At 51.5% G+C, this 24977-nt stretch overlaps 2 protein-coding genes across 3 annotated transcripts in view; one reads left to right on the top strand and one right to left on the bottom strand.

Moving 5' to 3' along the window:
- Positions 1 to 149: 149 nt before the first annotated feature.
- LOC102933484 (receptor-transporting protein 2) lies at positions 150 to 13591 on the top strand. Of its 2 annotated transcripts, XR_005226777.1 has the most exons (3): positions 150 to 478; positions 4365 to 6061; positions 9765 to 13591. XR_005226777.1 is itself a non-coding variant. In XM_007057817.4 (2 exons), exons 1-2 carry the CDS (start codon positions 318 to 320, stop codon positions 4906 to 4908), a joined length of 705 nt encoding a protein of 234 aa, XP_007057879.3. In that variant the 5' UTR covers positions 150 to 317; the 3' UTR covers positions 4909 to 13591. The 2 variants fall into 2 exon arrangements, 1 of the variants encoding a protein (XP_007057879.3); XM_007057817.4 differs by having other exon boundaries at positions 4365 to 13591.
- A 644-nt stretch (positions 13592 to 14235) lies between these two features.
- The window catches only part of MASP1 (MBL associated serine protease 1), a 68589-nt gene continuing 57847 nt past the window's right edge, over positions 14236 to 24977 (bottom strand). Inside the window, exons 11-16 of the mRNA XM_037908966.2 lie at positions 24738 to 24872; positions 20879 to 20992; positions 20179 to 20364; positions 18912 to 18979; positions 16213 to 16312; positions 14236 to 14541 (exon numbers count right to left, since the gene is read on the bottom strand). Of these exons, the coding sequence (XP_037764894.1) occupies positions 14351 to 14541; positions 16213 to 16312; positions 18912 to 18979; positions 20179 to 20364; positions 20879 to 20992; positions 24738 to 24872 (794 nt within the window). The 3' untranslated portion in view covers positions 14236 to 14350. The remainder of the gene's footprint in view (positions 14542 to 16212; positions 16313 to 18911; positions 18980 to 20178; positions 20365 to 20878; positions 20993 to 24737; positions 24873 to 24977) is intronic.

Below are 24977 nucleotides of genomic sequence, written 5' to 3'. Positions count from 1 at the left end.
AGAGCTCACTTCATTGGATGCATTGTTGAGTGACTATTCACACACATCATTTGGAGGCATTCACCCATCTCGGAAATACAGTCCTTATCATGTACCCCAGGCGGAAACTGGAGAACCAGATTGGCTTTGGAAACAAAACTCCTTTCAGTTTCATTTCTCACACATACAGAAGCTATCCCGTATCTCTAGCAGGGAAGGAACTCAACTCCCCACCCTGCCGCTCAGCAGGTGATGAGATAGAAGTGGGAAGTAAACAATTGCAACTCCATTTGTAACTCAGCACACCTTAGAGTGTCCCCACACGAACATCAGGAGAGATGAAGAAGCTGAACATGGATTCCTGGAGAGAAATGTTTTATGAGAAGATAGAGGAGGTGAAGCCACAAGACAACTGGGACCTAAAGATGCAACAGAACCTGGATTACAATGACTTGGGACCTGGCTGGAAACAATCACTGCAACAGCATGCATTTGCCAGGTGAGGAGCAGCAGCTGATAGGGGCCGATACAGCAGCTGATACAACCGCCTCCTTAGTCATTGACAAATGATCTATTTTTTGTGAGGGATGCAGTGTGTGTGTGGGGGCGTAGTAGCATTCGTGCAATGGCTTTAATTATGCCTTGGAATGAACTATGCCTTTAAATGCATCCCCCGCTTTCAAAAATGTTTCCCTTTTTTAGAGGCGTTTGCCGTTTCAGCCACCACACGCCCCTGCCTCCCCCCGCCCCCGGTTTCTGCAAAAGCTGCTGCTACTCCTCTTGTTTTAGAAGTGTAGTTTTTCGTTTGGGTTTTACAGTCTCTCTCTCTTACGCTATTTGAAAGTTGCTGGACGCAGAGAGAGCACCAGGACAACAACCCACGGCAGGGCTTAATTTGCAATGAAAGAGGCGCTGGGGCCCCGCCTCGGCAAGCCCCAGCGCAAGCTAAGCACTGGCTGGGCGGTTGGAGAGCGGTGGCTGCCGGCCAGGCCCCCAGCTCTGAAGGCAGCGCAGAACAAGGATGGCCTGGCACGGTGTGTTGCCACCCAGACTTCTGGGCTGCTGCGGGCGACGGGGCTGCCTTCGGAGCTGGGTGGCTGGAGCGTGTGGCCGGGAGCCCAGCAGCGCAGGGGCTACGAATTGCCGAGCCTAGAAGCGCTGGGGCTCAACCGCAGCAAGGCCCGGCACAAATTAAGGACTGTCCCCAGGGCCTAGTGATGAGGCGCTCCTTCTAATGCTCCAGTAGTTATGGCACTATCAAAAGGTTTGGGGGACCCGGGTTCAAGCCCCTGCCTGGCTAAATAGGTCTGAGGATCTGGGCCTTAGTCACTCTGTGCCTCAGTTTCCCATCTGTAAAATGGGGGTGAGAGCATTGCCCTGACTCACAGGGGTCTTGTGAGTGTAAATGCTTTAAAGCTTGTGAGGTGCCCAGTTACTATGGTGACGAAAGCCAGATAAATACCTTAGGCCAGTGGTTTCAAACTTTTTTTCTGGCGACCCAGTTGAAGAAAATTGTTGATGCCTGTGACCCAGTGGAGCTGGGGATGAGGGGTTTGGGGTGTGGAAGGGCTCAGGGCTGGGGCAAAGGGTTGGAATGCAGCGGTGAGGGCTGCGGGATGGGGCTGGGGATGAGGGGTTTGGGGTGCAGGAGGGGGCTCTGGGTTTGGGGAGGGCTCAGGGCTGGGGCAGGGCTGCCGGAGGGGATCAGGGCTCTGGGCTGGGGGTGCAGGCTTCAGGCTGGGGCCGGGGATGAGGGGTTTGGGGTGCAGGAGGGGGCTCTGGGTTTGGGGGGGGCTCAGGGCTGGGGCAGAGGGTTGGGGTGTGAGAGGGGGTCAGGGCTCTGGGCTGGGGGTGCAGGCTTCAGGCTGGGGCCGGGGATGAGGGGTTTGGGGTGCAGGAGGGGGCTCTGGGTTTGGGGGGAGCTCAGAGCATGGGCAGAGGGTTGGGGTGTGGGAGGGGGTCAGGGCTCTGGGATGGGGGTGCAGGCTTCAGGCTGGGGCCGGGGATGAGGGGTTTGGGGTGCAGGAAGGGGCTCCAGGTTCGGGGCGGGGCTCAGGGCTAGGGCAGGGGATTGGGGCGCAGGTTGGGGCACGGACTTACCTCGGGCGGCTCCTGGTCAGCAGCGCAGTGGCCTGGCACCGCGGTTTGAAAACCACTGCCTTAGACAGAAGTCAATAATTCCAAACACAGTCAGGTCTGATTCCTGTCTACGCAGCATTTAGCGCTGCTAGACACCACGTGCAGCACTGACTGACTGTCAAACCCTTGGTGCAATGTTGAAGTTATGGCTTAAACGCCTCCAAGACAAATACGTTTCGTAGAACCCGGGGGCAATGCTCTCGTCGTATATAGCGAAACAAAGACCACCAGATCCTCGGCTGTTGTAAATCAGAGTAGTTCCTTTGGGTGTCCTGGAGCTAGGTCAATTTACACCAGCTGAGGATTCGCTCATCAAGTAGATACGGTATGAATATGGATAGCTATATATCCAGTTGGCTGGCAGTCAGGCCAGTACCGCCCCAAGGGTATGTATTGTTGTGAAAGCCTCTGGTACATTTAGTGCAGGTGGAAGGTGCTGGACTGACATCGATGGTGCCTGATACAAGGCGCTTCTTCGGTTTTACCTCATTGTAAAAAGATTTGGGAGCAATGTGGTCTTGGGATGCATCAGGCGAGGTATTTCCAGTAGGGATAAGGAAGTTTTAATACCGTTATATAAGGCACTGGTGAGACCTCACCTGGAATACTGTGTGCAGTTCTGGTCTCCCATGTTTAAGAAGGATGAATTCAAACTGGAAGAGGTACAGAGAAGGGCTACTAGGATGATTTGAGGAATGGAAAACCGGTCTTATAAAAGGAGACTCAAGGAACTTGGCTTGTTTAGCCTAACTAAATGAAGGTTGAGGGGAGATACGATTGCTCTCTATAAATATATCGGAGGGATAAATACCGGAGAGGGAGAGGAATTATTTAAGCTCAGTACCAATGTGGACACAAGAACAAATGGATATAAACTGGCCACCAGGAAGTTTAGACTTGAAATTAGACAAAGGTTTCTAACCATCAGAGGAGTGAAGTTTTGAAATAGCCTTCCAAGGGAAGCAGTGGGGGCAAAAGATCTATCTGGCTTTAAGCTTAAACTCGATAAGTTTATGGAGGAGATGGTATGATGGGATAACATTGTTTTGGTAATTAAATATTCATGGTAAATAGGCCTAATGGCCTGGGATGTGATGTTAGATGGGGTGGGATCTGAGTTACCCAGGAAAGAATTTTCTGTAGTATCTGGCTGGTGAATCTTGCCCACATGCTCAGGGTTTAGCTGATTGCCATATTTGGGGTCGGGAAGGAATTTTCCTCCAGGGCAGATTGGAAGAGGCCCTGGAGGTTTTTCGCCTTCCTCTGTAGCATGGGGCACGGGTCACTTGCTGGAGGATTCTCTGCTCCTTGAAGTCTTTAAACCATGATTTGAGGACTTATAGCTCAGACATAGGTGAGAGGTTTTTTGCAGGAATGGGTGGGTGAAATTCTGTGGCCTGCGTTGTGCAGGAGGTCAGACTAGATGATTATAATGGTCCCTTCTGACCTTAGTATCTATGAATCTATTTAGCTTATCAGAGAGAAGGCTAAGAGGTGACTTGATTACAGTCTATAACTATCTACATGGGGAACAAATATTTAATAATGGGCTTTCAATCTAGAAGAGAAAGGTCTAAGAGGACTCAATGGCTAGAATTTGAAGCTAGAGAAATTCAGACTAGAAATAAGGCGTAAAATTTTAACACTGGGAGTAATTAACCATTGCAACAATTTACCAAGGATCATGGTGGATTCTTCCTCGGTGGCCATTTTAAAATCAGGACAGGATGTTTTTCTAAAAGCTCTGCTCTAGGAATTATTTTAGGGCAGTTCTTTGGCCTGAGTTACCCAGGAGGCCAGACGAGATGATCACAATGGTCCCTTTTGGCCTGAGAATCTATGAATCTGTAATTACACTGAAATGTGTTAAAAATAAGGCAAAGCAGTGGCGGACACAGCCCGGTGAGCATTACACCTGCTTACACCAGATCCGAGGTTGGCCCCCATGGCTTTGATTAGCCTTGAGTTTGGAAGCAGGCGCTGCTGGTTGGTTGCTGTAATGGGATCTACAAACCCCATACTGAGCTTAGGCTGGGTGGGGAGTGGACCCTCTCCTGTCTGCAGGCAAGCAGCTCGACCACACCTACAGGTAGCTGCTGGAGCTGCCAATCATGGAGACACTTTTTTGGGGGGTGGGGGAGGTAATATTTGCCTATATCAGACAAAGCCTCTAATATCAGGATGGTCCCGATAATAGTGGGACATCTGGTCACGCTATGCATGCTATATCTCTTTCCTCTTTTTAGCTTCCAGTGCTCACGGTGCCAGCATTTCTGGGCATCAGTTCAAGTGGTTATTCTGTTCCACATGTACCTGGACCTGCACAGGAGAAAAGGTTGCGTGAAGATGAGAGTCTTTAGACAAGAATGTTATGAGTGCTCCAAGGGTAAGTTAGAAGAGCCAGATTTCCAGGAGGAAAGCGTCCAGAGGGTCTTGGAGAACTTGGTCATCAGCATTAGGGAGAAATGCTATGGAGAGTACGTGGACCACACCCAGTTATCTGAGGTTACAGTGATAGGACAGCACTATGGACCACATCAGAGTGACCATTGTGAGGCTTGTCGGTTGGGAATACATCAGAGGCCCAAACGCTCAATGTATTATGGAAGACCCAAAGACACAGTGTACCATGGGACATCCAAAGAGACAATGCCACCAGTTCAGCTACCATCACACAATTTACCCCAAGATACGATTTGCTGTGGTTTCAAATTTTGCTGCGTTTTCTGTACTATTTGCATTTTGATTTTTATTTATATGAGCAGTTGGATACCAAAGCTAGTCAAATAGTGGGGGTAACCCCCCCCCCCCGATTCATGAATAATTGCAAATATAGTCAGCTAGTTTGGTTTGCTCTGATTGGTGCATTTGTATTACTTATTTTACCTGAGTGTGTAGATAATTGCTGGGTATTCAAGAACATTTTTGAAAGTCCCCAAAAACTTCATGAATTCTGGTGGGAGTGATTCTGCGTCTGAAAATTCCAACCAGAACTACATCATTCATCCCTCTCTTTTCTCTCGTTATTGTTCTCCGGTTTGAAAACTTCCAGTTGGCTAATCAAGGAGCAGAAACACTACCACGTGACTTAGGTGACCAACCACACACCAGGAGTAACAAATGGCTAAAATGAAGTTTGTGAACAGCCCCAGAGACTGAAATTATTTGTCTGGACTCTTTGGTAAATCCAAATAACCAACACGTTGGATCCATGAACCCAGAAAGGAGCAACGTTAATAATGAACATGATTTTTGACGACTGGTTCAGCTGGCTCTATCTGTTACCTTCCCGCTTTTTAAGGCATTTGACATTGAAAGCTGAACAACAGGAGAGAGTCTGGATTTAGCAACTGAACTATTTGAGGAAAGATGGGCCAAAGGAGATGAGATAATTCAAAAGAGAATCATAGCAATGTCATGCTGGAGGGGAAGTCAAGAGGTCATCTAGTCCACCCCCACCCCCTCCATGCTAAGGCAGGATAAAGTAAACCTAGACCATCTCAGTTAGATGTTTGTCTACCCTACTTTTAAAACCCTTCAGTGATGGAGATTCCACAGCCTCACTTGGTAACCTGTTCCAGTGCCTAGCTGTCCCTAAAGTTTTTCCTGATATCCAACCTAAATCGCCATTGCTGCCAACAAAACCCATTACTTGTTGTCCTACCCTCGGTGAACATGGAGAACAACTGATCACCGTCCTCTTGCCTTTGACATAGTTAAAGAGAGTTATCACATCCGCCCTCAGCCTCCTCTTCTCTAGACTAAACATGCCCAAAATTGTGGATGCAACTTTTACAAAGATGATACGGACCCCCAGTGCAACTCATAACACCGACGGCTTCGCTGCGATGCAGTCAATTACCTTCTGTGTTTCTCACCCTTCTTTCCTCTTGTGCAGGAAATGAATTGTTCCGTCAATAATTTTGTGTCTCTTTCAAAAAAAGTGAGTAACTGAAAAAGCCAAGGTGATGGGAAGCTCCGTTGCTGTCTCTTTAAACGCCATAATGCAGGTTGGGTAGTCACAAAGCCACATGTGTAATGTTGTGGTTAACAGTGAAGCAACTCTTCGGTTTGCCCTTGAGACAGGTTGTTCCTGTTGACTAATATACGCTGACTAGCATACTTAGATTAGATGCTGGTAATACCACCCGCAATACATGTTCCAAGCCTTTAAGCTTATATATATATTATTAAGCATTAATACAGCAGTTATATAGCCCAGATTGGCCTGTAACTTTATTATGATCCTGTTCACTTATGCTAAGTGTCCCATAACACCTCTCATTAGCTGAAATTAACCCTGGCTTAAGTAGATGCGCAAACTGTCGGGATCAGGACATGTGAGCATTGCCTCATAGCTAACGAGAGGGAGTTACCCTGACAAGCCTGTTTATCCTGGTACAGGCCTAAAGGGTGTCCTCATGCCCCTTAATACCTGGAATGCATGTGGTCAGAAGAACAAAAGATACACTATGGTACCAGGAACAAACAAGGTGAAAAGCTGATTAATGATATCCAGTTTCCGGTGATGTACATACTAGCTTTCACTGGTAAATAAGTAGGGTATAAAAAGATGGCTTTAGGGATGTCACTTTGGGGCGCACACATGGCACGGGGCTGCTCTGCGGAGACTGGTATCATATAGAACCTTTCTCTAGACCATCTTAATAAACCTGAGTGACATTGATGGTTTAGTCTCTTGAGTAGATTTCATAATGAAACAAAGGGTGGTGAAGCAACTGACTAGACAATTTACCCACAGTTCTAAGGCTTCTTTTGAGGCCTGGGTTCAGTGGTTCCTCTCCCTGGGCTGAGGGGTGCGGGCATCGGCGTACCCATCACCAACTTCTTTACCAAATGAGGCAGGGGCTATCTAGCCTCATTCGCTTCTCAGGCCTGCTTCGTTCTCCGAGAACCACCTGTCTTGTGCACTGAAAGAAGCAGAGGTTCTGGGGAAAATATAGTGCCCGATCATGTAAATTACATTATCATAACTTGTAGGCACAAGGGAGCTGAATTAAAGCTGCACGGGCGACCTTAGCGCTGGCATTTCCGGAGTTCAGGATGTTGCAATCAATGTTTCAAAGCTCCCGCTCTGGCCATCTCTCTTGTATCCCAAGTGCAGCGCTGACTCGGCTCAAGGAGGTGGGCATAGATAATCCTCGCTTGTAACCGTTCCCTGCTACAGGCAATCAGAGATGCTGTTGCATGGCCTTGCTTAGTGCAACTGTGCGGCACTCCCACAACGTGCTCTTCTGGTGAGTTTCCTGCCCTCCCCGTGGCAGGCCCCCATTCCCACCCTCCCATCCCCCTGTTAGGCTGGGTCTGAAAGGTAATCTCTGTCCTGAACCCCGAGGAGAGAGGCATCAAGCAAAGTAAAAAAAAACGAGGAGTCCTTGTGGCACCTTAGAGATGAACACATTTATTTGGGCATAAGCTTTCGTGGGCTAAAACTTAAAACTAAAGCTTGTGCCTTAGTCTCTAAGGTACCACAAGGGCTCCTTGGTTTTTTTGCTTATACAGACTAACACGGCTGCCACTCTGAAACCTATCAACCAAAGTGTTGCCCTGAGCCTGTGCCTGCAGATGGCGCCCAGCACCCTTAGCCTGAGATTTTATTCCTCCCAGACAACACTTTAAACCACCCATTGCCTTTGGGTTACGACTGACTCAGGGACAGACTTAACCTAAAAACAGGAGGACTTGTGGCACCTTAGAGACTCACAAACGGATTTGAGCATAAGCTTTCGTGCGCTACAGCTCACTTCATCGGATGCATTCATTTATGCTCAAATAAATGGGTTAGTCTCTAAGGTGCCACAAGCCCTCCTTTTCTTTTTGCGGATACAGACTAACATGACTGCTACTCTGAGACTTAATCTAGAGAAGCCTGGTTCAGTTAAATCTCCATCCGGGGTCTGTGCTGTTGAAGTGCAAGGCAATGAACGTTCCTTCTCTCATCTCAGTTTTGCCCCTTCTGCCTAACTGACCCCTACCAACCAAAGCCACATCGAAATTAGTAAAATCGAAACAAATGTTAACCCTATCCCTGAGTTTTTGTCCTGAAAAGGGAGAAGTGCCATAAAATCCACTTTGGACTTTGCTATTGCTATTGATGGTACTTGGAAAGTGATCGCATGCTGCGATGGTGGGCAGTAGTACAAAACTCTATTAGATAGCTAGATCCTCAGAAATATTCCTCGGGCCTTGCACACAATCCAGCCGGAAGCAACCGAGTCTGCAGTTAGTCAAACATATGGCTGGCCTAATTTAAAGGCTACCGAAATCTCATCGGGGCAACCAGGGTAGAGTCCCGAGCTCCGTGCTCCTCTGTATTTTACCTACTAGCCAGCCAAGGTATTTGAAAATTTCTGCTGGACTCTTTCAGCTGTGAGAAAGTTATTGTGACTGAGAGTTAATTATCCTGCTTGCTTTATACTAAACCCAGTGCACACCGTTGGGCATTCAAACTAAGCTGAATTCTTCTGTGACTCTGTCTTTCAAGCCAAAGTGGCCTTTTGGCTGCTAAAAAGTGGCCGGGGACTTCCCACGATGACTGTGTTTGTTGACGCTGTTTCTTAGCTATCGAGCTTCAAAAATACACATCCAGTGAAACATAACGGGCCAAAGTAACCCCTGATGAAAGGCCACTGGCGCCAATGATTTCAGCTATTCCACTGCAACCAAGAGCACAAGCCAGCTCCACGTTGGCAGTGGGGACTTTTCTGAGGTTTTTTGTTGGGCAGGAGCAGCTGTGTTCCTTGTTTCCATGAATAACGTGTTTCCCGTTGCATTTGCGGGTGTGAATCCATGTCTCCTGAGCCCGTCCCGGTACACATGCACACTCACACAGACACTACCCTCTCTCTCGCACATGGGCCGATTGTTCATGTACGTGCAGATGAGACAGAAATGAAATGACACACTAAGAGCTCTGACATAGGCCCCTGGCACCTGAGGCCCCTCTGGCTTTAGGAGACTCCCCGGGGTTCCTCAGTGGAAGAAGGGGCTTGGAGCGGATGCTGATTTCAGCCACGCTCACCTTCCATCCCCTCCTTTGCTGCACCAGGCACAGTGGGTGACCAAACGCCCCACCACTTGTGCTCCAGTGTTCATTCCCACTGGCGGGGAAAGGCCAGGAAAGCCCCACTCCCCAGTCCAGAGGTTTGGCTGCTGGAACAATGTCTGGGACTAAACGGCTCGGGGGGCTAGGCCCGGCCAGCCCCCTCGCCCAGAACAATACCGGGTGCTGTGCCTCAGATTCTCCATTCCAGTCAATAGGAGAGGGACGTCCACAGTCCCCAGGCAAAGCAGACCGCCCAGGGTTTTGCTCCAGCTCCGATGTCGTGGGGTTTGTGCTGCATCCCGTCCCCACCTTCCGAGGGGGCGGGGGGGGCGGGTTGGTAATGACAGCATTGCTCAGCGCTAGTTGTGATGCCCCTTGTCTCCGCTTGGAACGCCCTGTCTGTTCCAAAGCAACACCCGACTGTGGGCTTCCATGTGCACCAGCCCCGAGTCTAATCACACTGTGCCCAGTGGCATTCCTGGGATGGGTGCTATCGAAACGTACCGACCCTCATTTTCTTTGCTAAAAAAACGTTTCTTCAGATAAAAAGGAGATTTTAAAAAACCTCCGGTTGTTGTAGGTTCTCTGCCACAGACTCCTGGTGTGACCTTGGCATGTCACTTACTCTCTCTGGGGAAAGGATGAAGATCGTTGCTTTGTCCCACTCTTTGTCTAGACTGCAAGCTCTTCAGCACAGGGCCTGGCTCTTGCTACGTGTTTGGACAGTTCCCAGCACAAACTGGAATACAGATGATTCAATTCTGAACTCAGCGGCAACAGCGGAAACCTGATCAACCCTCGCAGTGGTTTTCTGTCTAATTTAATCGGTCTGTCTGTAGGCATTTTTAGGGCAGTATCTTTGTGCCATTGACTTCATCTGAGTAACTCTGGTTTTACCCTGGTGTCCATGAGATCAGAATCTGGCTCTAAGTCCTTCCAACTCCCCCTTTTAAGATTCAGCTCCCTTTGGCAAATGTCCCAGGAAAGGAATTTGGTTTCTTTTGAAGTAAAGCTTTCATCCCCTCCTGCTCAAGAATCTCCCAGAGTCATTCCCTTTCTTCTTCCTTGACTGAGTTTACACAATAATAGAGGTGGAGATCCAGAGCTGAATTTTGCAGCAGAGCCATGCTGTTACCCAGCTCCTCCGCTATGGCCGAGGAACACAGTTACAGCGTGTGTGTGTGTGTGTGTGTGTGTGTGTGTGTGTGTGTGTGTGTGTGTGTGTGTGTGTGTGTGTGTGTGTGTGTGTGTGTGAGCGCGCAAGGGTCAGTTACTGCCCCTGGGGATCAGCTGGCTATTCCCCCTAGGCCAGCAGCATGGCAGGGTGGGATAGCAAGCGCACACTCAGGTTCTCCTCCTGAGGCTAGGTCTGGAGTAGCCCAGCGTAGTGCCCTGTATCCCAGCTTCTCTGGGCCAATATCTCTCTAGCAAGCAGGGGTGCCCCCCGGCAGTTTCTGCATGGTACGCACAGCTGACCCATTCTCCCTTCCTTGTCCTTGTTGTAGCAGGTCTGGAGGCTGTCACTGAGTGAGTCCAGTGGGCAGAACACAGGGGCCTGCCCGTGGTACGCACTGTGCGTAAGGAGCATACAGCTGCGGGTGCCTGACCCTTGTTGGTCACAGGGTCAGCGAGTGGACATGCTCCATCCCAGTGACCTCGTCCTCGTCCCTGGACGGAGCAGCCGGACTCTGCCTGCCTAGTGCTCGCCGCAGAATCAGCTGGCCTCTGGCTGCAGAACAGGGCCTGTGCCGCCGACAGGTCAAGAGGTGCCGGCAAAGGTGGCCTCTGTCCCTGCTTTTCCTTTTCTCTTCTGTGCCCTGTTTTCTAGCCCTGCAATGATCAGCTGCTGGGTGAGCACAGAGGGACCAAAGCCCAGGACAGCACCTCCGTGCATTTAATGAACAAAGGGAAGTGGGCCAGATGGGCTCCGTGTCGAGCATCAGTGATTAACTGCAGAGCTATCAAAGGAGAGAGGAAGAAACGTTTCTTGTAGCAGTAATTCATCAGCTCTGGCTGGGTGAGAGCTACCCTGGAGCTGTCGAAGTGCAGATCCTAGAGCCCAGTGGTTGATGCTACAGGAGCCAGACTTTCATTTTGCCCTTTCCTAAGAAAAAAAGTGTCCCATTTCCTGTGGCCTCCAAACTAGGATTTTCAGGCCTGTGAAATACACTCTATGGGGCTATAGGCCACCGGCTCTCCTCTGCCCTGGTGTGAATCTGAAGTGACTCCACTGAAATCAGTGCGTTTATTTCAGATCTGCACCAGTGTGTACCTCTGAGTAAAATCTGGGCTCCTCTTGCTAGAGATGAATCTGGATCAACACCCCAGGTCTGGCCCCCTGGATCCAGGCCTGTGTTTGGATCCCGTTTTTGCAGCTCAAACCTCTCTCAGCAGGCCGAATCCACCCAGCCTGAAATATGGCAAGGTTTGGGTGAGGATCTGGATTTTGAGCACTCCTCAGGGTCCTCAGGAGCCTTTGCTGCAGGGATTTGGGGAGATATGGGGCCTGATTCTGCTCTTGGTCACCCCAGGGGAAAGCCAGTGCCAGTGAGATCAGGGTCAGGGCCGGGACATGTGGTGCCCGACTCAGAGCTCAGACTCAGATGCATCTCTCCCTGCCTCACAGACCCGAGTGGAGTGTTGTAAAGGGGTGGGTGGGGGGTGAGTCTCACCTGGCTTGGGGTTTTGCCTGGCTGAGCTGGGATCTCTCACCCCACAACAGGTCACCCCATTCTTCCCTTCCACTGTCTTTTCTGGGAAGTGACCCAATGACCTTCTACCTGCAATTCCCCCCCCCGCCCCCGATTTCTCCCCCATACTGCCTTCTTCAGGGGAGAAAGACAGCCAGTAAGGTTGTATCACCAGGGTCTCCCAGAGGTCAATGTCCAGCCCACTCCCCATGGCAGAGAGCTGACCCCTCAACTCAAGACTTAGCAGGAAAGTAGAGGGACTGACTGGTTTTCAGCTAGTTTGATGTGAAATATACTTTTCTGGGATGGTAGCTGCTTGCTACTTGCCCAGCCACATTGTTAATTTCTGTTATTCTCTCTGTTCGCAGCCTACGTGCAGCTACCTCCTGGCTGGCTGCCGAGTGCTTCTTTAAGGCTGTTTCAAGGTTCTAAATAATCGACCTGCAAGGCCTAAGCCAGAGTCATTTTTAACAAACCCTATTCACGTGCAATTGTAGAGACCGGCTTCCGATCTTCCTTCCTGAGCGATGCTAGAAGAGCAATAGCTAAACGGCCGCCCTTACGGTAGCTCAAAGGCAAGAGAGAATACGAGCCCAAGTATTACACAGGTTGCGTGGGAGTGCTGCACAAGGCACTGTGTTTCCTATATGTTGCATACATCTTCTGTGTGCATGATGTGTTTTTTGCACGTTCCATGTTGCATCTTTCAAGGAGCATTGTGTGTTTGGGTTGCATGCTGCGGACTGAGTCGACTGGGTCTGGTGGACCTTTCAGACCGCGCAAATGAAGCCAGGAAAAGCAGATGTGGAAGCTGGCAGAGCTGACAGGGTGGCGAGCTTTATTATGCACATCGTCACCATTGCAGCCTTTTGGTACCTGACTGGTGAGCATCACCCAGCAGGAGCAATGGTGACCTAGGGCCTGTTCAAAGCCCACGGAAATGGGCGTCTGTCTATTGAGTTCAGTGGGCTTTGGATCAGTCCTGTGGGCACCGGTTGTCTCAGCCTCACCTTATTTTAAGAGGCTTTAATTAGAGTATCAGACATGGAACGCCTCAAGTGCAAATGCTAGGTGCCACCAGCAGGCCTATGTGTTCCAGCAGGCCTGGGTCTGACCTGGCTGCTGCTCTGCTCAGGGGGAGTTTTGTTACTGATTTCGGGGGGCGGGGGAGGGGGCAGAATCAGGGAATAGATTTGGACCAAGTTCCGCTTGCTGTAAACCCCTCCTCACCTTTCCTTTGGTATGAATACTGGGTGTTGAAAGAATAACATTGTTTAACCTGTGGGTTACTAAGACGCAGCTGCCTACTAGAGACAACAAAGGCACTGGGAGAGGGAATGGAGAAGTCACACGGCGATCATTGGTTGTACGCTGAGGGAAGAACTTGAAACATCCAAGGGTCCAGGACCCTTTGGTCTGGCAGATCCTGAATTTGGAGCGGCTGCATGTTTTGAAAGACATTCTTCTGCCTAGGTGAAATTCACCCCTGGGCAGAGCCGGACATGCCACCTAAGTCCCACTTATGACTTAAATGTGACATAGATCTTGTGCTGGCTTTACACAGAGGGGTGAATTTCAACCACTCTGTTCCCAGAGGCAGAGAAGGAGTATCTTTCTCAGGCTTGTATCTGTAATTTTCACTCCATGCATCTGAAGAAGTGTTTTTTTTTACCCACGAAAGCTTATGCCCAAATAAATCTGTTAGTCTTTAAGGTGCCACCAGACTCCTCGTTGTTTTTGTGGATACAGACTAACACGGCTGCCCCTCTGATACATCTTTCTCAGAGTTGATCCTGGAAATATTACCGGGCGTCGTACTTTGAATGCTCCCATTAGCATCACAGTCGAGAATACTTAAGTATTTGCAGCATTGGGCCCTTTGTTTGCATAGCATAGGCTACAATTAATTCGAAGCACTTTTACAAACATTCAATGGTCTTAAAAATAATGATTTGGTTTAAGGAACAAACTTTCCTTTGCCATGTTTCATAACAGAGACGGTTTGTGAAACCCCATTTTTTTTTTTAAATTCTCATGGGTTTTGTAAAACCCCAAACTCTGGCGGGGTCCCCCCCAGTCTAAATCAGCAGTATTGATTATGGCATCAGGTTTATCCTGTGCTTTCCTGGTCAATGAAGTTACAATGGAATTGCAGAGTGGTCCGTCCGTGGCTCTTGGTGCCTGGAAACCAAGGGGAAATTGGCTTATCCCCGCAGGATTGGCTGCAGAGATGGGCTCAGGTCACAGGTCAGTTCAGGTGGGTGCAGGAATCCAGTCTAAGCCTTTCCTACCACTAAATCCTGAGGGAATTTACACTCTGAGGCAGGCAAGGCATCTCCCTGAGGTGGCTTTTTTGGCAGAAATTGGAACGACCCATTGATGTGTCATCGACTTAATTGTCTGCTGCAGAACTGGCAAACTTGGTACTCTTCCCAGCTGTTCTCACCTAGCCAGGGTTGTGAGCAGGCCAGAGAATTCAATATTCCACCCCAGTGACCTGCTTAATCCAGGCCAAGCTCTTGGGCACACTGGAATACACTCCATACCGATCATTCTGCCCGCATCCATCTCCCCAGGACACTGTGCCAATCAGCTGCCAGTGGTTATTCTGGTTGCTTATGGTGACCATGGGCCCCCCTGAATCTCCGCTACAAGCATCTTTTCCTCCTGCGGGTAGAAGAGAAGGGTGGTCATTTCCGTGGCGCCCAAGGGACCCAAACGCGCCGCAGACTTTGCAAATTGCTACTCCAACTTTACGGACAGGGTTAGCCATGTGCCCCCACTAAAATGCAGCCACCTCTGAGTGGAGAATGTGGCAACTCTTTACCAGTGCACAGCAAGGCTGAGAAGCGATTTAAGATGGGAAGGGAGGAAGAATTCTGGACCTAGTTGAAACTAAAGGAGAACTAGAGGGAGGCAGAATGACCCAACCTAAAATTTGGCCCGGACACCAGAGTTAACACCCTGGAAAGTGATCATAGAATATCAGGGTTGGAAGGGACCTCAGGAGGTCATCTAGTCCAACCCCCTGCTCAAAGCAGGACCAATCCCCAATTTTTGCCCCAGATCGCTAAACAGCCCCCTCAAGGATTGAGCTCACAACCCTGGGTTTAGCAGGCCAATGCTCAAACCACTGAGCTATCCCTCCCCCCGGTGTAGATCCTTTAGTGACCACATGTGGCCAGGACCTCGGTTTGATGTTTCCTGCAAAGCAGCATGACCAGATGTCCCGAATTTATAGGGACAGTCCCGATATTTGGGGCTTTGTCTTATATAGACACTTATTACTTCCCACCACCGTCCCGATTTTTTACACTTGGTATCTGGTCACCCCAATCCAAAGACATCCAGCACAGGAGAAAAGATGGGTTAACTTCTCAAACTGGTTTCAAGGAGATGTGAAAACCAGATGTTAAGATGTGACCACATCTTATCAGGAAACCGGGCCTGGCATGGTATGGGCGAATCTATCTGTCTGGAACCAAACCGGAAGCTGCGTCCCCTTTGAATCCCCTGCAGTAGTTGCATGGCGTGAACCTCTGTCCATAAGCCCATCCCCACTGCGGAATTTCCCAGAGTTCATGGCTGTAAGGCCAGACAGTGAGCATCCGTTCTGATGTCTCATCCAACGCAGGCCAGAGAAGCTCACCCAGGGATTCCTGACAACAGCCCAATAACTTTTGGTTGCATTAGATCAGAGATTTTCAAAGCGTGGGGCATGACCCTGTGGCGGGTGTAAGGACTGGACACGGCTGAGCTGAAGGGCCAGAGTCAGCAGCGGGATCTGTCCGGATGGGAAGCAGGAGGGGCTCTGTGGAGGCAGTCTCGGCTGCCAGGATCAGGCTCCCTCCCCCCACTGCTGCAGTCTCCCTCCTCTTCTGGGGAGGCAGACACGGACTCTGAGTGGGGGCTGCACGCTGCACCCTGGGAATACTGCCCTTTCTCTGACAGACAGAGACCCCTGCTGGCCCCAGCCCTTCAACACAGCCTCAGGGCACAGAGCCCCATCCACCTCCCCTAATGGATAGAGCCTGTTCGGGGGAAGCAGACAGGGCCATGCTGAAGGGTCACACCCTGCGGCGGGTCAGCACAAAGGCTGTGCATCTCTTCAATCCACCGTAAGCTCTGCTGGGCGGCGCGTAAGCCTCGTGCTGGCCTCTGCACAGGGTGACGTGCCCCTTGCCCCCTCTTCGGACGAGGAGTTGGTAAAGACCTGTGACCCCCTTAGAGTTCACCCCCTAGCCAGGTGTCTAACAGCACGAGGGTGAGACCTGCCCGCTGGGACGGATGGAAGGACACACTTGCACCAAAGCTGGTGTGGATAGAAGGAAGCTGCACCTTCTTTCTCTCCAGCGCAGATCATATCATCCGTCACCTTTTTCTGCAGCCTCGCATAGGCTTCCTGGCACAACGCATGGTCAGTGAGCGGGATCTCAATCTGCAAGACAGGAAAAACACTTCGTTACCAGGTGCCCATTGGCTCGCAGGGGCCCCTACTTATCTACGCAGGCTTGGAAGGATCCGATTTGTAGTGGTAAATGTCACTAAATGTCATACACCGCACCCTGTAGGCACACAAACCGCACGCACACAAACCAACGGAAAAATATTTCCGTCGAGAGCAACTGAAATTCACACATTGCCCAAGTCAGAAGAATGCTGCTTGAGAACCTGTGAGCGTTTGAGTCGAGGCTAAAATGTTGACACCTGATGGTCACAGTTTGCATCGTAATGGTTTATAAAGCTTTAACTTTTTGAATCTCAGCCTCAACTGGTGTGAAATAATCGTCTAATCTCCACCTTTGCCTGGAGCCCCCATGATTTCTCACACCTGTGAACATTTAAAAGGATAAAAATTGAAAAAAAAAAGCGTATAAATAAACACCGATGTTATCCACTGAAATGATAAAAAAAATTAAAATTGAGTTCTGCAAACAGCTCGCCCACCTTCTCTTTCTAATATGCTGGGACTAACACAGCTACAGCTACATAAGCCCAAACATCCTTTAGTCTAGCAGTATCCTATTGCTTTATGTTATACACACCCTTGGCTGGGCGTTGGAAACAGGGATTGAACCTGGAACATCTGGACCCCCAAGCGAAAGTGCCTGCTGCTTGAGCCAAAGGAGCTTGCCCCCCGTACTCAACACTGCAGCAGGTTTCTTAATTGCTATGTGGCCGAGCCGCTGTCAGAGGGGGACAGACCACCACGACATGCCGGCGTGGGGCATACACCTGTAACCGTATCAGTTAACCTATAGAAATCGGAGATGGAGAAGGCCCAGCTCCTTGTGTATACTGAAAGCTTCCTTATCGTGTCCTACTTGAAGAGGGCAGGAGTGGGCGTTCACGCCGAATGCCTTCATGCAAAGAGTCTAATCCTGCCCTCAGACACGTGTCTGCAGTTCCCGTTCACACTCGTGTGTTTGACGACAGAGTCTGGCCCAAAGCACGATGGAACAGGGAGCCAGCTGGAAAAGCCGCCGGCGTGAGTATATCCAGCGACGGAAGAGACAAACACAGCTTAGGACCAGGAAGGGACACGAGGACACAGCTGCTCTCGCTAAGCAGAGGTGGTGGGATGAAGAGGTGGACATGGGGCTCCTACTTGCCAGGGGGGATGATTATGGGCTCTCCCTGTATTTGCCAAAAGGTGTAATCTACCTATTCTTGATTGTCTCCCGCGCTCTTCTTGACTTTGTAGGTTATGTCTACACTGCGATCCCAGGTGTGACTCCAGATCAGATTGACGAACCCATGCTAGCTTTACCCTTGCTAGCCTGGTGAAGAATATCAGTGTAGCTGCAGTAGCTTAGGCTACAGCGTGGGCTGTGTGAGCATGCCAGAAACCCTGGGGACAGGCTTACATTGCTGAATTCAAACTGGAGTTATCTGTGGGACGTCCGAGGGCCTGTGTTACACAGGAGGTCTGACTAAGTGATGACAGGGGTTCCTTCAGGCCTTGAAATCAAATCAATGACTGCACTCAGACCTCCGATTGCAGTGGAGACATGCCGTTAAATTTTAAGATCTTCAAGGCAAGGACCACATGTTCCTGTGTGTATGGTGAGCCCTTGACCACATTGTGGGCACTATCATCATCCAGACAAATAATAATTATGCTCCGGGGTTAAACTGGCACCATGAGATCTGCCTGTAGGTCCCCCAGCACCTCCTGTTGGGGTTTGTCTGGGAAAAGGATAACTGGGAAAAGGACGAGCTATCTGGGCTGACCCGCAAACTAACATCACACTGAAGCAAGAGGTGAAACCTTGGTGAGGTCTGGTGGGGCTAGGGTTAGCAGAATATACCATGTTCCCATTGGATGCAGCGTTCATGGACAGCCTGTTGTAAAGGGAGAGAAAGCCAAGCCATTTGGATTCCATTAGCACAGCTGATATTACATGTCTCCAGTTGATGCTGAAGGTTTGACCTGCTTCTCCTTTGGACTCTGCTGCTGGCAGCCTCGTCCGCAATCGATATATTTCAAAGCCCCCGATGCCTCGTAGCCGAGTGAAGCGGTTGAGCAAAGCGCTCCTATTTGCTCATTGCTCAATGGTTGCATACGTGTCTGTTGGTTTCTCCCAGGTTGCTGGCTGCATGCAGCGATTTTGGAGAAATGATGCTAGGCCCGAGCGGTGTGTTTACTCACGTTCAGGGCCCTGGTGGCTGTTTGATGGCAGCAATGTACACAACAGGCATGGAGTTTGGACCCACTCTGGCTTTAGACAGGTGCATTTTTCTGCAAGTTTTCCAGGCAAGGCACTACCAGGATTCCAGCAGCCCTTGCTGGCTTTCCTGCTGTGTCTGTGGTGCTGCTCAGCTCCCAGCACTGGGCAAACCTGAACTCTCACTTGGCTACCGAGAAGGAGGCCAGCGCCAGCATCCTCATTTTACAGCTGCGGTAGCTGAGGCACAAAGAGGGGAAGTGACATGCCCAAGGTCACAGAGGAGGCCTGTGTCAGAGGCAGGACGCTGGACCCCACCCCTGTGCTCAGGCCCCTAGATCCTGCTATTCTCAGGTTAATAATTCTCACCTCCATCAAGGCTTCAGGGCGTTTTTGCAAGAATTGCTTCCCCCATCCGCTGACAATGACCATGGCATCTGAAAGCAAAGAAGAGTTTGCTAGCGAAGAGATACTCGGGTGTGGGAAGAGGATTCTGCTATTAACTGGACCCTGCTGAACATGGCAGTGAATCAGTCTACGTGTTAAAAGAAAAGGAGGACTTGTGGCACCTTAGAGACTAACAAATTAAGTCCTCCTGTTCTTTTTGCGGATACTGACTAACACGGCTGCTACTCTGAAACCGGTCTATGTGTTAGCCTCTTTCTAAGCCTTTCCTTCACTACCCCAGAAGCGGCCTGTCTCCAGGCAACTGTTATCTCCCTTGAAGCAGATTTTGTACCCAACATGCCTGGTTTATTGTACAAGAGGAGTCCAGGGCAGGCGTATAGATTCCTTTCACGCAGCCAGCTGCATCTGTAATTGCCCTTCCACTCAGCTGCTCTGACATTGGCCTGAGGCACTGATTCTAGCTTGTACGTCCCCTCTTCTGAAACTAGGTGCTGTGAGGACCACAAGCAAAGCAGGTCTTGGGAGGGACGGCTGCCTGGGGAGATGTGAGGCTCACACACACGGCGAGCGGTTCTTGAGAGAGTCTGTGTCTGACTGTCTCAGGCAGAGGAGATGCCTGCTGGACCAGTCCTCTGTCCCCTTTGCCTAGGGGCGACGGGATAAAGAACACAGCAGCCAGGAGAACCAGAGAGAGAGAAAAAACTCTGGGGGTTGGATCAAAGAATCACATGGGTCAGAGCTGGGCACCTCTAGGTCATTTAGTCCGTGCTGATCCCAAGTCAAGATTGTCCCTATCGCGTATTTGCTAGCACTTTGTCCAGTGACTGACATGAAGGACCATCCAAACCTCCCGTGGGGAGATAATGCCATCATCCCATAACAAACTCCTCACAGCTAGGCTGGCTGTCGTGAAAATCTTTCTAGCCTTTGGATCAGTTTTGCCCAGTGGCCTCCCACTAATAGCCCCTTGAGGCATCATAAGCACTTCCTCTCCACCCTCCTTGGGGTCTCTGTCTTGCACATATCTTTTGGTTACCGCATCCACCTTGGTCTGTGTTTAGCCCGGCAGTTGGGCTTTATGGCCTGCTCGCGGTGGGAGCTGCCAGCTGATTGGCACCTCTGCAAGATCAGGCCCTGAATCTCAAGAGCCGTAGCAAGTTTTGTTGTCTGTTTCGGAGCTGGCCCAGCACCGTCCCTGGGTGGGCGAGGAGAAAGAGCCAGCTCTTGCCTTGGTGGTGTGAACCATCAGGAAAGCAAATCGGCATCACGTAGTCGTTCAGCACCGCCTGCTCAGACAGCTCCACCAGGCCTATGTCGTACTCAAAGGTGGCCGCCCTGTAGGAGGGGTGGATGATGATGTTCTTCGGCTGCAGCTGCTGCTCGGTGTCGTCTTGCTTTAGAGTCCGGTGTTTCCCTGTGAAGGAAGGAGGGCCAGGGAGAGGTGGCTACGTGCAGTTATGGGAGGCCATCACCCTGCCTTCCCAAAGGGGCGTGAATTCCCATTAAAGTCATTTGGGGGCTTGGAGAAGCAAATAGCTCAGAGCAGGACACGTCCTAGCAAATTTGTGCCTGGCAGACATAATGTGTCATCATGACACAGCTAGCTTGTGGGGCTCCCATGGCAGGGAACCCAGTTTAGCAGGCAGGGGCAGAGAAGAGCCACAGAGAACATCAGAGACTGTATATTGAAGGGTTCCTGGAGGAAGTGGTGAGCCAGTGTGTGAACCAAGGACACACACAGCAATTTCACAGGGGAATGGCATAAAGGGTGCTGGCCTGAGTCCACTTTGCCTTTAATTACCCAGGCCATGGGATCTTGGGAAAGCGCCATACCTCTGCCCGCCTGGAGGGACTTGTAGTCAGTGACATGTCTCTGCCCCATCGCCACCCCTTGAGCCAGTGTGCAGTGCTGATTGCTGGTCACTCACCCAGGATTATGCTGAATGATGAAGGGCTGACAGCATCCGAGCTGCGGAAAACTGGGTTCTCCAGTTCCAGTTCCTGGTGGAGGCAGTGAGCAGCCGTGACAATCCATTTGGTTCCTAGAACATAAAAGAGTCAGAACATCTGTCCAGTCCAGCCCAGTCCCCATGCATGGGATAGCTCACAACACCCACCCAGCCCAGTGCCCACACACGGGATAGCTCACAACACCCACCCAGCCCAGTCCCCACACATGGGATAGCTCACAACACCCACCCAGACCAGTCCCCACACATGGGATAGCTCACAACACCCATCCAGACCAGTCCCCACACATGGGATAGCTCACAACACCCACCCAGCCCAGTGCCCACACACGGGATAGCTCACAACACCCACCCAGCCCAGTCCCCACACATGGGATAGCTCACAACACCCACCCAGACCAGTGCCCACACACGGGATAGCTCACAACACCCACCCAGCCCAGTCCCCACACACGGGATAGCTCACAACACCCACCCAGCCCAGTCCCCACACATGGGATAGCTCACAACACCCACCCAGACCAGTCCCCACACACGGGATAGCTCACAACACCCACCCAGCCCAGTCCCCACACACGGGATAGCTCACAACACCCACCCAGCCCAGTCCCCATGCATGGAATAGTTCACAACACCCACCCAGACCAGTCCCCACACACGGGATAGCTCACAACACCCACCCAGCCCAGTGCCCACGCACGGGATAGCTCACAACACCCACCCAGCCCAGTCCCCACATACAGGACAGCTCACAACACCCACCCAGCCCAGTGCCCATGCACGGGATAGCTCACAACACCCACCCAGCCCAGTCTCCACACATGGGATAGCTCACAACACCCACCCAGCCCAGTCCCCACACACGGGATAGCTCACAACACCCACCCAGCCCAGTCCCCACACACGGGATAGCTCACAACACCCACCCAGCCCAGTCCCCACACACGGGATAGCTCACAACATCCACCCAGCCCAGTCTCCACACATGGGATAGCTCACAACACGCACCCAGCCCAGTCTCCACACATGGGATAGCTCACAACACCCACCCAGCCCAGTCCCCACACACGGGATAGCTCACAATACCCACCCAGCCCAGTCTCCACACATGGGATAGCTCACAACACCCACCCAGCCCAGTCCCCACACACGGGATAGCTCACAACATGCACCCAGCCCAGTCTCCACACATGGGATAGCTCACAACACGCACCCAGCCCAGTCTCCACACATGGGATAGCTCACAACACCTACCTAGCCCAGTCTCCACACATGGGATAGCTCACAACACCCAACCAGCCCAATCCCCACACACGGGATAGCTCACAACACCCAACCAGCCCAGTCCCCATGCACGGGATAGCTCACAACACCCACCCAGCCCAGTCTCCACACATGGGATAGCTCACAACACCCGTCCAGCCCAGTCCCCATGCATGGGATAGTTCACAACACCCACCTAGCCCAGTGCCCATGCATGGGATAGTTCACAACACCCAACCTCCTCTCTAACAATAACCCTGCTTATAATGTACACGGCACCTTTTATCTAAGGATCTGCAGGCCCTTTACACAGATCAGTTACATCTCTCAACACCTCTGCTCCCTGGGGTGCACCATGCTGAGAAAACACTGGATGTCCTCCAGGCCATCGGCTGCTTTCAAAAGGTTTCTTGGTCCCCAGGGCTGGGCGGTTGTGGCGTCTGAACTCCTTCCCCTGGGGCGGGGAATAGGGGGGTCATTCGCACCTGTACGTGGGGTCTGCACTAGGGCCAGGCACCGCTTACGTCCAAATGGGACCAAGAAACCATGTGCTGGACTCTTGGTTGAACTGGGGCTCATGTGGGAGGTAGACCTTGTGCTGAATTTCACCCCATGTCCAGAAGGGCTGCTCCACAGTCCTGGGGCCCGGGGCTGAGCACAAGAGAGAGGCCGCCAAAGCCCACTGACCCTAAGGGGAGTCCCAGCTCTCAGGGCCTTTCAGGAGGGGAGCCCTGAGACCCACTACTGGCTGGTCAAAAGAAACCGATGGCAAGAAGGTGGCCAAAGAGCCACTGATCCATCAATACAACCCAGGAGTTGTATTCCATGAGTCTTTGCAAGGAAACCAGCTGGCAGCACTATGTCATTGTGCTCCCCCGCCACTGGGGACAGAGCCCACGCGTGAGCTCCAGGCAGGGTGAGCAGTAGGCCGAGATTTCTGCACAGAGGGGCTCAGTCCCCCTCCATGCGCAGGCCTTGGCATGCAAGAGCGCAAGGTCTGCACAGGGACTAGACATAGCGGACATGGTCCGACACTTGGGCCTCCGCATGCTAATGCGGCTCGGAGGTGCTCATTCCCCTCCTAGGCCTCCCCACTTTCAGGCGGTAGGAGTGACGGTGCTATGCAGGATCGGGCTCTGCAGCATAGGTTTAAAGCAGAGCATATCTTTACTTAAAAAGTAGCATTTTTTTTACACAGCGCACAGTCAACCTGTGGAACTCCTTGCCAGAGGATGTTGTGAAGGCCAAGACTATAACAGGGTTCAAAAAAGAACTTGGTAAGTTCATGGAGGATAGGTCCAGCAATGGCTATTGGCCAGGATGGGCAGAGATGGTGTCCCTAGCCTCTGTTTGCTAGAGGCTGGGAATGGGTGACAGGGGATGGATCACTTGATGATTCCCTGTTCTGTTCAGTCCCGCTTGGGCATCTGGCATTGGCCACTGTCGGAGGACAGGATACTGGGCTAGATAGACCTTTGGGCTGACCCAGTGTGGCCGTTTTTATGTTCTTATATCTCCTTTATAGCCAATTCCCCCAGCAGTGTGTGTGATCAGATACCAGGGGCATGGCTCACTTAACAGTACTCTTGCCTAGTGGGCCAGTCACTGGTGGGTTCATGTCTTATGTGTGGACTCCAAACCACCCCCGTTTCTGATCCAGGGCAGCACGAGGGGGTCCCAGAGATGCCTTTTTGGAATAAGATATTAAATTGTCCCCTCTGCTGGCTGCCTGGTTGGAAGTTAAAGTCGTGTTTCACCCACGGGAAAAAATTTGTGGGTGCTTAGCACCCACTGGCAGCCAGCTCCCCCTTCTGCCCCCCCAGCGCCTCCCACCCACTTGCTGCCGCACTGCTCAGAACCTCCCAGCGCCTCCCCGCCTCCCAGCACCTATCGCCCGGCATGATCAGCTGTTTCCTGGCGTGCTGGAGGCTCTGGGAGGGAGGGGGAGGAGTGGGGACGGGGCATCCCGGGGGGAGGGGGCGGAACTGGGTGGGAAAGAGGTGGGGCAGGGGCAGGGCAGGGCAGGAAGAGATGGGGCGGGATGGGGGCTGGGGGAAGGGATGGGGTGGGGGTGGGGGCCTGGGGCGGAGCGGGGGAGGGAAGAGGTGGGACGGGGGTGGGGGTTTGGGGGAAGGGGTCGGGTGGGGGCAGGGCCTGGGATGGAGTGGGGGGTTGAGCACCTCCCGGGCCTGGAGGAAGCCGGCGTCTATGTCGTGTTTGAAGAGATCAGGGGAGAACCCTTGTGTCTGAGCTGAATTTTCTTCTCCTGGTAAAACAAACTCCGCTCTTCAAGGCTGCATGGGGTCTATTGCACGTAGTGACGGCTTCATAGCCCTCCACGGACACTGAGCAGTCAGTGTCTAACTGATGCAATGCACTCCAGGGGCTCTGGGTAGCATTGTGTCAAACCAGATGTGATTCTACTCTGCGCCATACGAATTGCCAGTCAACCCGGGCTTGCTCATTTTCCTCCGAATTCTTCGAGCTGCTGAATCAGAGCGTTATCGCTCCAGTCATCAGCCCAGATGACGCCGAGTACCAAAGAGATTCTTACCTAGCAGAGAGCCTCCGCAGAAGGGCTGCGATCCCCTATACAGCATGGCGATCCACGGAGATACTCCTCGCTGGGCATAGCGTCCGTTGGAAATCCGGGCCAGCAAACTCCTGGAAAACTTTGGCTTCCCACACACTGAAACCGCAAGGAGTAAGGTCAGACACAAGAGAGACATATGCGAAACCCCACCTGAGACACCGAGTTTTCTAGCATAGATGGAGGCAAATCCCCAGATCAGCT

Source organism: Chelonia mydas, chromosome 9 (assembly GCF_015237465.2).
Source record: "Chelonia mydas isolate rCheMyd1 chromosome 9, rCheMyd1.pri.v2, whole genome shotgun sequence".
Lineage (NCBI taxonomy): Eukaryota > Metazoa > Chordata > Testudines > Cheloniidae > Chelonia > Chelonia mydas.
This window is presented reverse-complemented; position numbering and strand designations above follow the sequence as displayed.

Bases quoted from the DNA above. Each gene is read 5' to 3' on its own strand.
- LOC102933484 (XM_007057817.4), top strand. From the start codon at position 318: ATGAAGAAGCTGAACATGGATTCCTGGAGAGAAATGTTTTATGAGAAG. The intron at 479-4,364 runs GTGAGGAGCAGC...TCCTCTTTTTAG, and splicing joins CAACAGCATGCATTTGCCAG to CTTCCAGTGCTCACGGTGCC.